Source organism: Apus apus, chromosome 4 (genome assembly GCF_020740795.1).
Source record: "Apus apus isolate bApuApu2 chromosome 4, bApuApu2.pri.cur, whole genome shotgun sequence".
NCBI lineage: Eukaryota > Metazoa > Chordata > Aves > Apodiformes > Apodidae > Apus > Apus apus.
Genome location: NC_067285.1, coordinates 5205623 through 5218287, shown reverse-complemented (window position 1 = coordinate 5218287; position 12665 = coordinate 5205623). Strand labels below are relative to the sequence as shown.

At 42.1% G+C, this 12665-nt stretch overlaps 1 protein-coding gene across 7 annotated transcripts in view; it reads right to left on the bottom strand.

Moving 5' to 3' along the window:
• The window catches only part of FGFR2 (fibroblast growth factor receptor 2), an 85319-nt gene that overhangs the window by 52563 nt on the left and 20091 nt on the right, over window positions 1-12665 (bottom strand). For 3 of the 7 annotated variants that reach the window (XM_051618882.1, XM_051618883.1, XM_051618881.1), the window contains exons 3-5: window positions 11983-12249; window positions 11224-11298; window positions 4071-4240 (exon numbers count right to left, since the gene is read on the bottom strand). In XM_051618882.1, coding sequence (XP_051474842.1) covers window positions 4071-4240; window positions 11224-11298; window positions 11983-12249 — 512 coding nt within the window. The remainder of the gene's footprint in view (window positions 1-4070; window positions 4241-11223; window positions 11299-11982; window positions 12250-12665) is intronic. The other 4 variants (XM_051618888.1, XM_051618886.1, XM_051618887.1 and 1 more) reach the window with 2 other exon arrangements.

The window sequence follows — 12665 nt, the reverse complement described above, 5'->3', positions numbered from 1 at the left end:
ATATGGGGTCCAGCAAAGGACAAGCATCCACAGCCAGTGATGTATCAGTTGCAGGAATCTCTTCCAGGTCTCCAACCTGACTAGCTCCTTGCCAGCCATTATCCTGCCATTTCTCCTATTTTTGTTCCCTGAAGCCCTATTTCATATTGAGTTCTTTCAAAATCCTGGAGAATACCCACACAGTCCCACCCACCCCATCACCTGGTCCTCAGGACACCCCTTCCAATTGGTCATTGCCTTTTCTTGACACAGGGAAGTTCAGGGAACAACAGCATTCCAAGGATCAAATCACAGTTTGACCCTTCAGACACTTCATTGACACAGTTTAATAACTGGGTTTGCTTTTTGTTTTTTGATTGTTGTTTTTGTTTTTTTTTTAATTGCTTTGCAAGATTTATTTTCATGTTTTATCTGTGTGTCATACCCAAAAATGATAATTTGTTGAGATAATAAATATAATCTCAACATGATTTTTTTGTCTGACCAGGTACAGACACTTCCAGCAAATTACTGAGGTGCTTTTTTTGGTCATCTTCTCCACCAATTTTTAACCAATTCGTTCAAACTATTCCATTTTCAGGCTTAATTTTCAATGTCAAATGCATACAACTGTACCCTTATGGTATAGTTTGGAGCTTGAAAATCTAAACTGGAATAAAAATTTCAATAATATTGGTCAGAAATCTAAGCAAGGGCAAGGAGTGTTTTATAGAAAATTTTTGCTTTTAAAGTAACATATGAAAAATGTGGGTATCTCTATTTTATTTGAACGTGTCTTCAGTGAACAGATACATCATGAAGTTGTCACTTAGCAGAACAGTGGTAAAAAGGGGTCAATTTTAAATGAATTTCAAAAGAAAAGAAGGATTAAAAGCCAAAACACGATTCCCCACAAAATCAGCACCATTCAGATGTAAAGAGAACAAGTGCAGAACACCCACAAAAAAAGCCATAGGTGTTTACAATTCCTATAGACTCTGAACTCTTTACTCTGTATTTACCTGGCTGAATTTAAATGTGTGTAAGATGACCATAGTGATGAAGCTTATCAAAATGCATATGTGAAAACACACACCAGTTAATACTTAAACAGTAACTGATAGAAGTACATTTGCTTTCTGGGTGGTGTACAGAAAAGGAAAGGCTCCTGTGGTGTCCCATGGAGGATTTATATTATTCTCTCATAGAAATTATAAAATGCCTTTAAATGCACAAGCAAGAGCCATTATCACATTAGAGACAGATTAAAAAGACTAAAAAGGATTTAGACATTCAATAACTCAATGTTTTCTCCTTGCTGTTCAGACTTGGTGCAGACTGGAGAAATAATACAAGGTTTGATATTGAAATTCACCACCCAGAATTAGTCACAGTGGAGGAATTTTGCTCTGGAGGCTATCTTGGCCAGCACATACACCCTTCTGCCAGCCTGCCCGAGTGCAAATTGACTCAAGACATTCCCTAGTCAGAAGGACAAAGTGCTACAGGTCATTATCTGATTGCGATAAAGAGAACACAAAGAAGAGATTTCTTAGCTCGAGGAAGCAGGAGAGAGGTGGCTGGAGGATTACTGGAAAGCTTCCCGTTTTCCTTCCCTTTACTTTGCTCTTAAAGTCTTCAAGGGATGATTGCCTCTTCCGAAAGGACAGCTGGTGTTACCTCAACTGGTGACAGCAGGTATGACCAAGCTTGGTTCCAGCTATTCTAGTCACTCAAAGCATTATGAATGTGAAGATCTCCAGCAGAAACACTTTACATGTGGCAATGTCCAGATTCAAGACAAGTCAGTGTACAAGAATTTTCATAGGCTGCTGAGGTACTTGGCTGATGACAGACCAAGAAGCAAAGACTCAGTTCTTTCTGAGAACTGCTTCATCATGAGTTTGTCACCATAGTGGTGCTAGGAAAATACAATTATCTCTTTGTTCCAGAATAATTGTGAATAAGTTCCTCTAACAAGAAGACACAGCCTTCAGAAGCTCAGGAGACCTGCTTCTTCTTTAATGACCATTCACTGAAAACAAACCTCCATCTTAAAAAGATGGTTATTCTAAACACTGACAGAATCTAGAATACACGTAGATTTGATAAGTAGAATGACAACAACAAGTAAGTGCTACCAGATCATTTAAAATTTGATGTATTGCTGAACAACAAGGAAGTCTAAAACCCACAGCTGTTCTCCCTCTTTTTTTTTTTCCCTTTAGAGCAAAGAGATCTAAAAGTTATTATTTAGAATTACAGGTATACACTTTATTATTCACTGGCTTCAGAAACACGCATCTGTGGCTTCTTTCCAGAGTACATACACACCTAAGAAATTGTGTACATTTAATACACAAGTAAAAAATTTAATTTGTGGCATTTAACGGGCATGAGTACAAATGAGCTCACCCAGATCCCTAACACAGGGGGTTCACTGGCCCCACCAAAGATCACCCTCCCAAACCAGAGGTCAAGTATCTCCATCCTGCCTTGCAAGACACATTTTCCTTGAAAGTTTTCAAGAGTGGTATATGCAATTTCCCCTTCATGAGATGTAAAGTGTTCAAGTAATGTTTCATTTAGTAACAAAACAGTTACTATTATTTTCCAAGACAGGGTTAGTTTTTCAGTTTTTGTTTTTTTAATGGGGTTTTTTTTGGTTGTTTCTTAAAAAGAAAGGTGAAAATCACAGAATTGCAGCCAATTCATTAACACTCCCCAGCATTATGAAAGGCAGAAGGTGTTGCCAGGTGTACACTCATAAGCAACAGTAATTTATGGTGTAAGCAAACATAGATGGAAAAGTCTACTTAGATAATTAGTGTTCGTGCAGGGAGATTTTCTGGGCTTCGCTCTCTGCTAACACAAATGTTGGAAAAACTGACACTTTCTACAGTAAATCTTTGCTAGAGAGGAAAGGAGACTACAGCTTGTCCTCCTCTGCACTGGAAAACATGTTTTTTTGGTACCAAGCAGGATCTGAGTCAACAGCACACAAAGGAATATACACCCTGGCTCCATCAAGGCATCACAAAATGCAGCACCCTGAAAACTCTGCAACCACTGGGGTAAGGCAGGCCCCAGGACACAGCCTTGAGTTTACTTCATCATCTGGAAAAATCACTTAAGTTCTGTCTTAATTACCATTACTAATTGCTCAGAGCCCCTCAGCCAAAGTTCTAGGCTGAGGCTTATGACCGTGACACAAGGTGACTAACTCAGAAACTTCTCTTTGGAGAGAAGCTGCTGAGGTGTTGGGTGAGTGAGGAAGCCACTGACAGAAGGTTCCCAGAACTGGGTAAAGTAACTCAGAAACGCAGGGCAGGAGGGCAAGGGGAGTGCTTGAACTGCATTTGCCATCAAAGCCCCACACTCCCATTCCCTGAGGAGCAGGATAAGATGACCAAGTCCTGACTTCTGACCTGACCTAGGCAGATACTGGGAGGTTAAAGGTCCATGCACTAACCCACCGAACTCGCTGGCCTCCCTAAAACTCTCTCTTAATCAGTAACCACCAATTTAGAATGAAACATCTAATCTGAAGCTGTTTAAAATTCAAACAAACCCTCATAAGTAATTACTGCAGCTTTTCCTCAAATTCTGCTTCCCCTTTCAGCTTCACAGACCATAAACTCTATAGAAAATAATAGCTTTGGACTTCCAACCCTTTTTTTTATTAAACTGTCTACAATCACCAGAGAGGATGGGTATGTTTTTAACAATGCAGCTGGAGAGAAAAAGAGGAAAACAGGCTTACTCTGCTTTGCAAAGTCAAGTCTTTAGTTTTCTAAATAAGCCTCTATAAATAATAAATAATCTTTTGCTGCAGTGCTATGGTACCAGCTTGAATTTGAGAGGAAAACCAAAAATAATATAAAATGTAGTGTTCAGTAACCACCAAAGAAACCACCCACCCTTCCCCAGAAGAAAATAATTACTTTTTTTTGTTGTTTTGCTTCTACATTTGATCCAAGGCCGTTAAAAGATTTTCTGTTGACTTCAGCAAGGTTTTCATTTGGGGTTGGTTGTGTTTTCACAGTCGTGGTCAAGAAGAGAAACTGCAAAACCCCATCATGGGAACGTACCTTGTATCCACCAATACGGTGCTCCTGTTTAAACTCTTTCCCATTCTTCAGCCATCTCATGGTTGGTGTTGGGTTTCCCATCGCCGGACAACGGAACTTGACGGTGTTGGCTGCCGGCACCGCGTGGAGCCTCTTCTCCATTTTGTCTGTATGTGTCCAGTAGGGTGCCCCTGTTTCAGAGAGACACAGCCACAAAGATCAGTACTGGGGAACCGGGCTCCCTTCCCAGCCCTTTCCCTGGACATGAAGTGCTGCGTGTTTTAGGGGAGACAGCGCGGCACAGAACGAGCGCGTGAATGGAAGTCGTGTGCCACAAGTGGTGGCCAGGGTTCTGCAAACTGCTCTGGCTGCAGCCTTGAGTATATCACTTATGACCAAACTCCAGTAATTTAACCACAGATATCCTGTGTTTCGTGTATGCCAAGTAAGACTGAGGGACCGAGTTTTCGGCAGACTCAAATCATCAGACGCTTTTGACCTCTAGTTGCAGCAAACCTTGAATTCTCAGACCCGAGCTCTGAAGCCAGACAGACCAAGACAGAAGACCTGTTGGAAGCCTCAGCCTGAACCTCTCCCCATCTTTTAGAAGGGAAATGAACACACCTATCTGCCTGGCAGCATGTTAAAACAGCAATGTGAGCTGTGCTGTCACTGTCATAGAAACCACTAGAATGTATTTACAGGTGGAGGACCAGCAAAACTCAGCAACAGTGTTGATCATTTTTGCAGGGATCTCCCACTCTTTTGAGCCTGCCGAAGTCCAAACGTTCATGGATGGTCCAACACCATGGCACAAGAGTGTCTCTCTGAGCCCATGTTTACTAGAGCAATCACTTTCATCAGCTCCTGGTAGGGCTCTCCTGGCTCTTCCTTGCTCCTTCCCATGCCCCATCCCAGCCCATGCCCACACAAGGAGCTTGAGGAGCACATGGAAAATTCCTCTCTTGTCCAGGTTCTCAATCGTTTGTCACATATCAGTACAGCAAACACAGCAGAACAAAACATCAACTATTCATCTGTTTCTACCCTCCAAGAAATAAGATGGATCCAAACACAGGGCATGGGTCCATGCCCTGGACCCATGAAACACTTAAGTTACATTCCACACCATCTTCATGGCATTGCTCCACCATAACAGTTTTTAAAAAGTTAAAGATTCAAGATCTGTTTAATAGTAGGAAACATTAATTTCTTTTACAATGGAGCTCTCCTGAAGCAAATCAGATTAGTGTGGAATTTTTAGGACTAGAGGGGTCCAGAAAAATAACTCCATTTCTCTCAGCCCTGTTTCATTTCCTTCATTAGCAGCCTAACACTCCACTATAAATAAACTCTTCCGTTCCTCAAATATTTATAGCATTTCTTACAATCAGGGCAAACTCAGAAATCCTGCCACCCCCCTCTCTAAATAAAAATACAGCTGGATAGAAAATACAGGAATAAATCCTTTAACAACGTCTCTCTCAGTATAAAGAAAACATTCCAAAAGAAAGTCTTATAATGATGCTAAGAACGATAAGTGATTTATTTATTTATTTTTGCCCCAAGTGGCAATTGCTGTTAAAATTAATGAAGTAGAAAAGCAAAGCAAATTCTCATATGTAATCAAAACAGAAAGTCAGGTAACTATTGAAAATTTAACTGCAACACTAAGAAATTGTTACAGAGACTAAAGTGAATTAGGGACGCAAGGAAAATCACTGTTAATAATATTTGCTAAAACCAGGATCACATTAGAACAAGAGAAGACCTTAATTACACACAAAAGACCAAATTACATTGTAAGCACATCAGGCAAAGGTGGAATTACATGTTGGTGCCGATATATTAGAAGGATGTTACCTCTGGATCACTAAATATAGAATCATAGAATTGTTTTGATTGGAAAAGACCTCTAAGATCATCAAGTCCAACTGTAATGTCTTCCACAAGGCAATGTAATGTGACCAGTATTGGGCCCAACCCAAAATTCCCAAAAAAGTCAAAGTAAACTGTGGCAGGTCAATGCCAATCAACCATCCAAAGAAGATGTAGTGGTACCTCAAAGAGAGCAGAGAGCCTAGATCTGACCCTAAATGGGCAACACCAGTCTAGCAACTTCGCAGCCTGCACAGTCACTTCTCGTCACATCCATCATGTGCATCTTTCACACCTATAAAGCATAAAAACTTTGGATGCTTTGGTTGGACAAGCCCAACTTGTGAGTCCCAGGCTCTACAGCTCACCCATAGACAAGCCTCATAGACAACAAAAGCACAGGGAGGAAAAACTATGCTCTATGGAAGAGGTGAGAGAAGCGAAAAGGCCAGGAGGACACAGGCAGGAATGAAGAGAAGCAGCTCGGTTCTGTGCCATGGAGAGAGGGGGAATAGGAAACTTCCCAGGCTGGCAGAAAGGACTCTACTTGGAAAGCTTTCCCTCACACAGCCCTCACGTCAGCACGACCTGCAACACGCCTGAATCACAGGGGGACTTGGAGGAAAACATCAGGACATCACTGTTGAACAGGGCGTCTGAAAACACTTCAGGGCATCCCACCACTTTTCACTAGGTAGTAGCAAGGGCTACTGGCAGCTCCTCAGGATGTGTAAGGGAAAAGAAAAAATAAATGCAGCAAAACAGAATCATAGGATGGTTGGGGTTCGAAGGGACCTTAAAGATCATCTAGTTTCACAAACCGTAACACACTCATCTTGTGCTTCTTTACAGTGACTGATCCAACTAACATCCAGCATTTTTCTTGATTGACTACCAAAACCTAAAAGCACCTTCCACTGCTTTCATGTATTTTGAGAGGAAAAACATCAAGATCAACTAAAAGCAAGAATGAATGAACGTAGTTAATGAGTATATACTATCCAGTGCTGATTCCTCTTACAGACCGTGTCCATCCCATCCCACCTTGGCTCCCAGGACAGGTGGGAGTAGGTGGCACTGCTGGTAGAAGTTCACAGTAACAACGGGGCAGACACTCCAGCACACAGAAGTAATGAGCAGCAGGGGAACGGGTGGGAATTCCTGATTGCTTTTAGAGCTCTCATTAGTGAAGAAAATATCCTGCTGACCCACACTGCACTCCACTGCAAATACGTTACATCTAATCAGGCAAATCTCCTGCATGTGAAATTAAAATTAGGCAGCCCAGGAGACCACTTCAGGATGCCTCGATTTTTATTTGGACTTATCTAATACAAAGAAATACAAAAGTAGTCAACTCCAAGCCTGCCTGACAAGCACCTTGAGCAGGCAATAGTGCACCTGAAATGACCACATCAAACCTCCTCCCCCACACGTTTTCAGTTGTATTTGACCTTTAATTAAAAAACACTTTTAGGCAACATCCAATTTTTGCTGCTCCCTTGAGTGGGTTTCCACTCTACAGGATTTGATGAATTTAAACCTTGTTTCATCCTTTTCTGAAATTCTTCAAGGCATGAAAAGAACAGCATGTGGATCACATTTAGATACTTTTTGTTCTTGGTGCCAATTTACCATTGCTTGGACCAGAAGAAATTGTTTAAAGGGTGATAAGGAAAAAAGCCATAAAGCTTCTACTCGACTGACAAGAATTTAAGGCAAAATAGCAGCATCTTCAGAGCTACCCAGGGGTCTCCAGAATAAATTACTGTTGCTGGACCTCAGTGCGACCGTCACAACAGCTGCTGCCTTGCCAGCACCAAGCTAGGATTATAGAAATCCCTTAAATTAGGGCTACCTCTCAAAATCATAATGAGGACAAGGCAACAAGCACCAACACTATTTTTTACTGTTGCCAGTAGGAACTGATGGGGATCAGCCCTTAGCTTAGCAAAAGGAACTCCCAGGTCAAAGTCCTTGGAGGTGGCCCTCTAAAACCAAGCTGAAGCACCCCTTTAGGGCAACAAAGGGAAAAACCGAGTTGCCAACAAAGCCATTTTGTGGAGAGAAAGAGGACTATTTTGCAGTGGAACCAATCCTGCACCTTCCCCATAAGCACTAATCCCTACAACAAAAGCTGGAAGTAATAAAAAGCTATTCAGGATGCAGTCTGGAACAAATCTACCACGGTGTTTTTTCAGACAGTTAAAATATCTGTCAAGCTAGAAGGACACCAAACACAGGGTGAAATCTGCTATGCATGCTTCTTTCTTAAAAATACACACGGGGCAAATGGTCAAAGACACACGTGTACACATGAGTGCCCTCCTCTCCCAAGAGCGAGTTGGTTCCTCACATCTACTGAGCCCCTTTACAGCCTCCACTGACTTCAAGAGCAGTTGTATTTTCTGGGCAGCCTTGAAAATTAGGCTAGATTTCCTCAAAGGCCTCTCTGCCTGCATTTGAAAACCTTGGCCTCTGAAAATATATTTATAACAGAGGCAAAGAAAATAAAAAAGCTTAAAAGGATACTTACCATCGTAAATAAAACTGCTCTAAAAGGCTTGCTTTAGTTTTAAATATGCAGGAATGAGAATGCCAAGGTTCAGCTTCCTGTGGAAGGCACTGCAGCCATTTCCTGCCTCATCACATCATAATTAACATGCCAGGACAGCTGGACTTTATCAGAATTGTTTCATCAAAAAGCAACAACCTTTGAAGACTATGGCCTTTTGTTTCCACCAGCAAAGGCATAACCAGGCCAATTTCCATTGCTTATCCTTAATGATCACAGCTGTAATTTGTATGTAAATTATCAGCTAAATCGTTTTAGATCTGCAAAGCTCAAACCATGATTCAGGAAGCACTTGAAGACTTTCTCTCTTAAAGAGCAGCAACCAGGGACTCTGGTGAGGTCCTGGACTTCCCCAGGCTCTGCCTAATGAAGGCAGAGGAAAATGGTCAAGGACACTTGACCACACATACCATCACCTGCCACAGGTTCCCCTCAGGGTGAACTCAGACTGCTCCTCAACTCCTTGTCCACCTTTCAATTTGTCTTGCAACAGTTTCTTAAATTAGATGTGGCTTTTTGGATGTGATGTAACATCTAGAAGGGGAATGGCAAATAATTCTGATGGGAAGGGTTAGAAGTCACAAGATACACAAGCTTCAGTGGTTTGCAAAGGCACCACACCACATCCCACCCTTTCTGATCTTGCCAAATCACAGCCCTCTCTCAGCAACGTTGCATTAATCCAACTGAGTTACTATGATGCAACTTCTCATTGAAAACAGACTCCTCGCAGGGATGCGATGTCACGATCCTTCTTCTGGTTCCAGCTCTCCACGCCGAGTGCTCAGACACCAGGATGAAGGCTGCACTGCTCGTTCAGCCCATCTGCAGCTTGCAAGGAGCCCCAGCAGCTTGTGGGCACCTTGTAAAGAGCAATCTCTCATGAGGACTTGTTTGAGCAAAGCTCTGCTCGGCAGCAATCCATCTTCATGCAGTTTCCTCCCTTTTCCACCGTTCTCCCCACCATCCGAGATGTTTAAACATTCACGCTCTAGAGGCAACTTTCATATTGAGCAGGGAAAGTGTGACTGACCCCTGCTACAGTACACACCCCATCCCTTGGCAGACGGAAATTGTCAACGGCCTTTCACCAGCTTCTGAATCAAGATTGATTAACACGAGCTTAAGATGATATCTCACATTACGAGAGCATCACTGGTGTTACAGAGGACACCACCGGGTGCTTCTCCCTGCTGCTTGGAAGGGCAGGAATCGTCACCACAACGTTACAGAGCACAGTTCCCTTGAGATCAGGCCCTCCTCCTGTTTTCTTGCTATATGCACTTCCAAAACCCATTTGTGCCCACACTGAATCTCCAAAGCCATCAGCACAGATTAGAAGCACGACTGCATTCTGCACTCACAAAAACAACAAAAATATCGCAAGCCCTTTACTGACCAACATCAATAAAGCTCTAAACTGATAAGAGACACAAGGACGTTTCCTATGAGGAATTTCTGCCCACAAACCCCTTCCAGGAGAGCACTAACATTGCCTGGGTTGGTGGCTTTTGCCTAGACAATTTCTTTTAAAAGCAGTGTCCTTTTTCCAAACTCGCCAATTATCTTTGTCACGGCATTCCTTTGTCAGAGCAGCCTCCAGCTGCTAAATCTCAGCCACTTCAAGCTGCACCTGTGAATCAGAGCGGGTTAATCACACTAACAGATGGCAGGGGCCAAACAGGCAGCTAAGAACTTATATCATTTTAAATAGCATCTAATGTTCCACAGCTTCAGAGCAGGGGCAGTCCTACACAACAGTAAATAACTAGGGAACCTGAAATCAGGCTCCTACTTTATCATCGAGACAAGTGTTTCAAGTATACAACGGAGCTGCCATTATTAACCAGGCTGAGGAGCAAATATCCTCCTTGGCTACTGTGGCTGGTAACTCCCTGACATCTCCCAAGAGGAGTTCTGTGTGTTACTGCCTTTACAAAGCAAGAGCCATAGCAAACTACCAGTCACCATGAGGGTTTTGCAACGGGAGCACAGAGGCATAAGGAGCCAATATGAATTTTACTTTTTTTTTTTTTCTTAGCAACTGCTCTATTTAGAGCCTATTAATAGCTTTCCAAAGTCTCTAAAGGGACTGAAGTTTAACATTCAGATAGGTTTAAGATTCTTTTAGCCCATTTTCATCATGCATAAGTAACAGATAATGTGGTTTTAGTGCTGGATTGCTTTCTTTGCAAAAAAAAACCTTAAGGTCCTTCGCAGACAAAAGAACCTCATTGTCTCCAAATTCATTCTCCCTGGGGAGATTTCTGCCAAGATTAAGGATTGAAGGATTTGCCTCATTACAACTTAATTTTATTTTTAAACTTTCCATACCAACTTTCAACAAAGTGAGCTGGATCTTTTGTTTCTCCTGTTAAATTTCACCTCAGGTTCAGGAAAAGTTAGTTCATCTGAGAGTCTAAACCAGACAAAGACTGAATTTCAGTTCACGAAGAAAGGAAACTGCAGAAAAGCTAGGAAGACGGGAGAAAGAAAGTACAGACTGGTAAAGCATGTTCAGAAGAGTATTAGTTTATTTTTCTTTTTCTTTTCCAAGTTATGAACTATGTGAAACAGAAAACAGAGAAAGACAAAGACACCACGATTTGTCAGGCCATGCAGTTAACAATCAAGAAGCTCTGAAGGCAGGAGTGCAAGAGACAGGACATTCTTTTCCACGTGGATCTTGCTAGCGATTTCTGGCAGGTCGTCGTTACTTACTCATCTGGTTGCTGTCATTCACAAAGTCCTCAGACCCATCATTGTCGTCTTCATCATCCCCAGAGGAAAGAGCATCTGCACGTTAAAAATAATCAAGTCTTTAAACCAGCCTATTTTTACAGACAAGTAAACCAATATGCTACATCTTAGATTATCTATCAAGGAGAACAGATGTTGCGTTAGTTGAGCAAAAGCTACAGAGAAAGAAAATACAGCCACAAAATGTGTTGTTCCTATAAAACTCTAATAAAACTAGCTAAGAATCCTGAAATGCTACAAAGTTTCCAAAGGGAGTTTGCAGACTCCAAACATCTCTCTCCACTTAAAATTTGTATTATTCTTAAAGACACTCAGCTGAACAGAACTGAGTGTCTCCAGAACGATTTATCTCTAAACTTAAAGCATGTAGGACACCCCTTTTCCTCTGCTGATGTAGAGGGGAAAAAACTTGTATTCATTCTACTGGCTTTATCATCATCACAGAGACTGTACAATTTAATCCTGTCATAATGGCATAAAACAGAGAGCTACTCAGCAGCTGTTAATCACTATAGAACCCATGAAGTAAAAGGAGTATATACAAACTGAGTCCACTTCAGGGTCAGGACAAGGAGGAAAAAAACCTGAAATAACTACAGAACTCAGCTCGACTCGCTGTACCCGACTGGACTGTTTCACATTACATCATAAAGTGTCTTTAAATCACATTTTACAGCTTCTACACGCAAAAAAAAACCACCCTATGTTTAACTCACTCACCTGTAACATTTACAATGAAGTACAGAGTATCACTGTCTAGGGTCCTAACAGCAGTGCAAGCATAGAGGCCCGAATCTCTGGGTGTAGCATCCTTAATTTGTAAGTACTCCCCAATAATCACTGTCCTATTGTCAGGCCCCAGAGGGACCCCATCCTTAGTCCAACTGATCATGACGGCGTCTTTCAATTGACAGCGCAACTCAAGCGGTTCTCCTGGAAGTGCTGAATGTACATCGGGCTGAGAGATTTGGTATTTGGTTGGCGGCTCTGTGAAGGTGGAAGGAAAAGGAGGAAACAGAAGAAAGAAGAAGGGAGAGGAGAGAATTTCCAACAAAAGTCAGTGAAGGCCCTTTTCATCCACAGAAATCAAGTTACGTTCTATTAAAAAAAATAAAAAAATAAAAAAGCAGCTGCATCCAGAATTAGCCCAGCGATCCGTCTCGTAAATCTGAACCATAGGCAGGGGTGGGATAGGCTTTATTTTCAAGAAGATAACCACAAACAAAGCTCGTTCCTTTCGATCAGTGTCTCTGCACATGCCACGTCCCAGCTGCCACCCAAAAGTCCAATCCTTCTCACTGGTCACAGCCAGCCAACCCTGGAGAGATGAGAGCTCTGAACCTGGGGGGCTTTAGCGACTTTGGAGGCGCCAGGAGGAATTCAAAAGGCAAATTCAGATTTAC